This window comes from Plasmodium gaboni, assembly GCF_001602025.1.
Source record: "Plasmodium gaboni strain SY75 chromosome Unknown, whole genome shotgun sequence".
NCBI classification, from domain to species: domain Eukaryota; phylum Apicomplexa; class Aconoidasida; order Haemosporida; family Plasmodiidae; genus Plasmodium; species Plasmodium gaboni.
Genome location: NW_017385176.1, coordinates 1 through 3,093, shown reverse-complemented (window position 1 = coordinate 3,093; position 3,093 = coordinate 1). Strand labels below are relative to the sequence as shown.

Below are 3,093 nucleotides of genomic sequence, written 5' to 3'. Positions count from 1 at the left end.
TTTAATAAATATAATATTTTTCTAACATTTTCTATATCTCAATATATATTAATATGTATATATGTGAATTCTTTTATATTTATGATATTGTAAAATATATAAATATATTATATTATAATATACAATAGTCCATTTTTTAAATATTTTATATTCTATGCTTTTCTTATGAAAATTTATATAATAATTCTTCCTCTACAATTTAACACTATCATAATATTTTATATTATTACTCAAACCCTATAATAATTTATAATAAAATATATACATATATTATATTCATGATAATTATTATAATATTTATTAGGATCAACAAAGAAAATTGAAATTAATATAAAAAAAAAAAAATGAAAAAGCTCAAAATTAGAAAGTTAAAAATGTATAATTTTATATATTAAAAAATTTTTTATATAATAAAATTAATGGGAGTTCATAAAAAAAATAAAAAAATTAAAAGTTTATAGTTTCACATTTTCTTTTATTTTATTATATTTTTTTTTTTTTTTTTTTTAATATATTCATTTATAATTTATAGTTTTCTCATTTTAATATTACTACAAAAAAAGAAAAATTTTAAATAGTGTAATTTTATATTATCCTATGTTAATATTTTATGAATGTTACATAAGAAAAGGGAAAAAAAATTCCGGTTTATATATATATATATATATATAGATATAAATACACATACACATACATATAATATAAAACATAATATGGAATTCTTTAAAGAAGCATTCATCTTAATAATATATTTTTTAAGAGTTATATATTCTCAAAATTTTTATAAAAATATTTGTCTTATTAAAAGTTAATTTTGAAATACGGTATATAAATAAATTGATATGAATACAAAAAAAAAAAACATAAAAATAAAAAAAAGTTTAATTAAAACAAAAAGTAAAAAATTAAAAATTAAAAAATCCATTAATTTCTAATTACAAAATTGCACATAAATATATGAATATAAATATGTATATATGTTTATTTACAGGATGAAGAAAAATAAAAAATAAAAATATTAATTAAGAAATAAAAAAAAATCACATTATTTTTTTTTATTTTACGACTAAAAATTAAAATTTCCCAACCATATAAATATACACAAATATATTCTAAAAGCGAGGTATATATAAATATAATATAATATTCCATAATATTACTTATATTAAAGGCATAATTTGTAAAAAAAAAAATAAAACAACAACACATTTTTTAATTTCTTAATAAGAAATCTCTCTTTATATATTAATTCTTCAATATGAAAAGAAATATAAATATATTATCTTCTATATATTATAAAATGTATTATAAATATATAAAATTTAATTCTTTTCTTTTTATTATTCTTGTTTTTATTTATTTTCCCCCATAAATTAATTTATAAGTATGTATATTTTTCAACTTTTAATATATATTCAATATTTATGTTACAAATACGGTAGCAAAATTTTATATAAATTTAATGTTCTAATATATAAAATTAACATTCTAATGTATATAGAATATGATTATTTTCAATTTTTCCTTTTTCCACATTCAAATATTATCATTCGTCCTTATATCCATAAAAATATATATTTTATATTTAATATATTTAATTCTTATAATTTTTATTTTAATATATATATATATATATATATATATATATATATATATATCGTATTACATATAATAATATTTATTTATTTAATTCTTTTTTCCTCTTAAATTTCTTTTGGATTTTTCATCATCAGACGATTCATTATCTGATAATTCGTCATCTTTAATATTTTTTAATCCATCAGTAGGCTTGTTTTTAAAATTTTTATTATTCAATTCGGTATGTTTTTGTCCCTGGTATGGTTTGTGTTTTAAGCCATCATTCTCTAAATCATTATTTTCTTGTCCTTTACTAGTCTTATTCTTTAAATCATTATTTTGTTGTCCTTTGTTAGGCATATTTTTTAAGCTATTATTACCTACATCAGTATTTTGCTGTCCTTTACTAGGTGTATTCTTTAAATCATTATTTTGTTGTCCTTTGTGAGGCATATTTTTTAAGCTATTATTACCTACATCATTATTTTGTTGTCTTTTGTTAGGCATATTTTTTAAGCTATTATTACCTACATCATTATTTTGTTGTCCTTTACTAGGTGTATTCTTTAAATCATTATTTTGTTGTTCTTTACTAGGTGTTTTCTTTAAATCATTATTTTGTTGTCCTTTACTAGGTGTATTCTTTAAATCATTATTTTGTTGTCCTTTACTAGATGTATTCTTTAAATCATTATTTTGTTGTTCTTTATTAGGTGTATTCTTTAAATCATTATTTTGTTGTTCATGATTAGGAGTGTTACTTAAACCATTATTTCGAGAGGTATAATTATTTTTCAAACCACTCGAAAATTTGTTCTTCATTTCTTTATTGGAAACGTCTTTGTTTAAAACGTCTTTATTTTTCATTTCTTTATTGGACACATCTTTGTTTAAAACGTCTTTATTTTTCATGTCTTTATTCAATAGTTCTTTATTCTTCATACCTTTATTGGATAAGTCTTTGTTTAATAGTTCTTTATTTTTTAAGTCTTTATTTTGGTGTTCATGATTAGGGCTATTATTTAAATCGTTATTTCGAGAGGTATAATTATTTTTCAAACCACTAGAAAATTTGTTCTTCATTTCTTTATTGGACACATCTTTGTTTAAAACGTCTTTATTTTTCATGCCTTCATTGGACAAGTCTTTATTTAAAACGTCTTTATTTTTCATGCCTTCATTGGACAAGTCTTTATTTAAAACGTCTTTATTTTTCATGTCTTTATTGGACAAGTCTTTATTTAAAACGTCTTTATTTTTTATGTCTTTATTGGATAAATCTTTATTTTGCATACCGTTATTCTTCAAATCATTATTTTTATGTACATTTTCTTTTAATCCTTCAGAACCTTTGTTGTGTAATTCTTTATTTTTTATTTCTGTATTTTCTTTTAATCCTTCAGAACCTTTGTTGTGTAATTCTTTATTTTTTATTTCAGTATTTTCTTTTAATCCTTCAGAACCTTTGTTGTGTAATTCTTTATTTTTTATTTCAGTATTTTCTTTTAATCCTTC

The 3,093-nt window shown here is 18.5% G+C and overlaps 1 protein-coding gene across 1 annotated transcript; it reads right to left on the bottom strand.

Annotated features, from left to right (window-relative positions):
- Positions 1 to 1,686: 1,686 nt before the first annotated feature.
- On the bottom strand, positions 1,687 to 3,093 carry PGSY75_0000800B (erythrocyte membrane protein 3; the record flags this gene model as incomplete). Its single annotated transcript, XM_018783134.1, has 1 exon — positions 1,687 to 3,093. A coding segment is annotated over one exon (1,407 nt), but the record flags the coding sequence as incomplete, so codon positions are not given.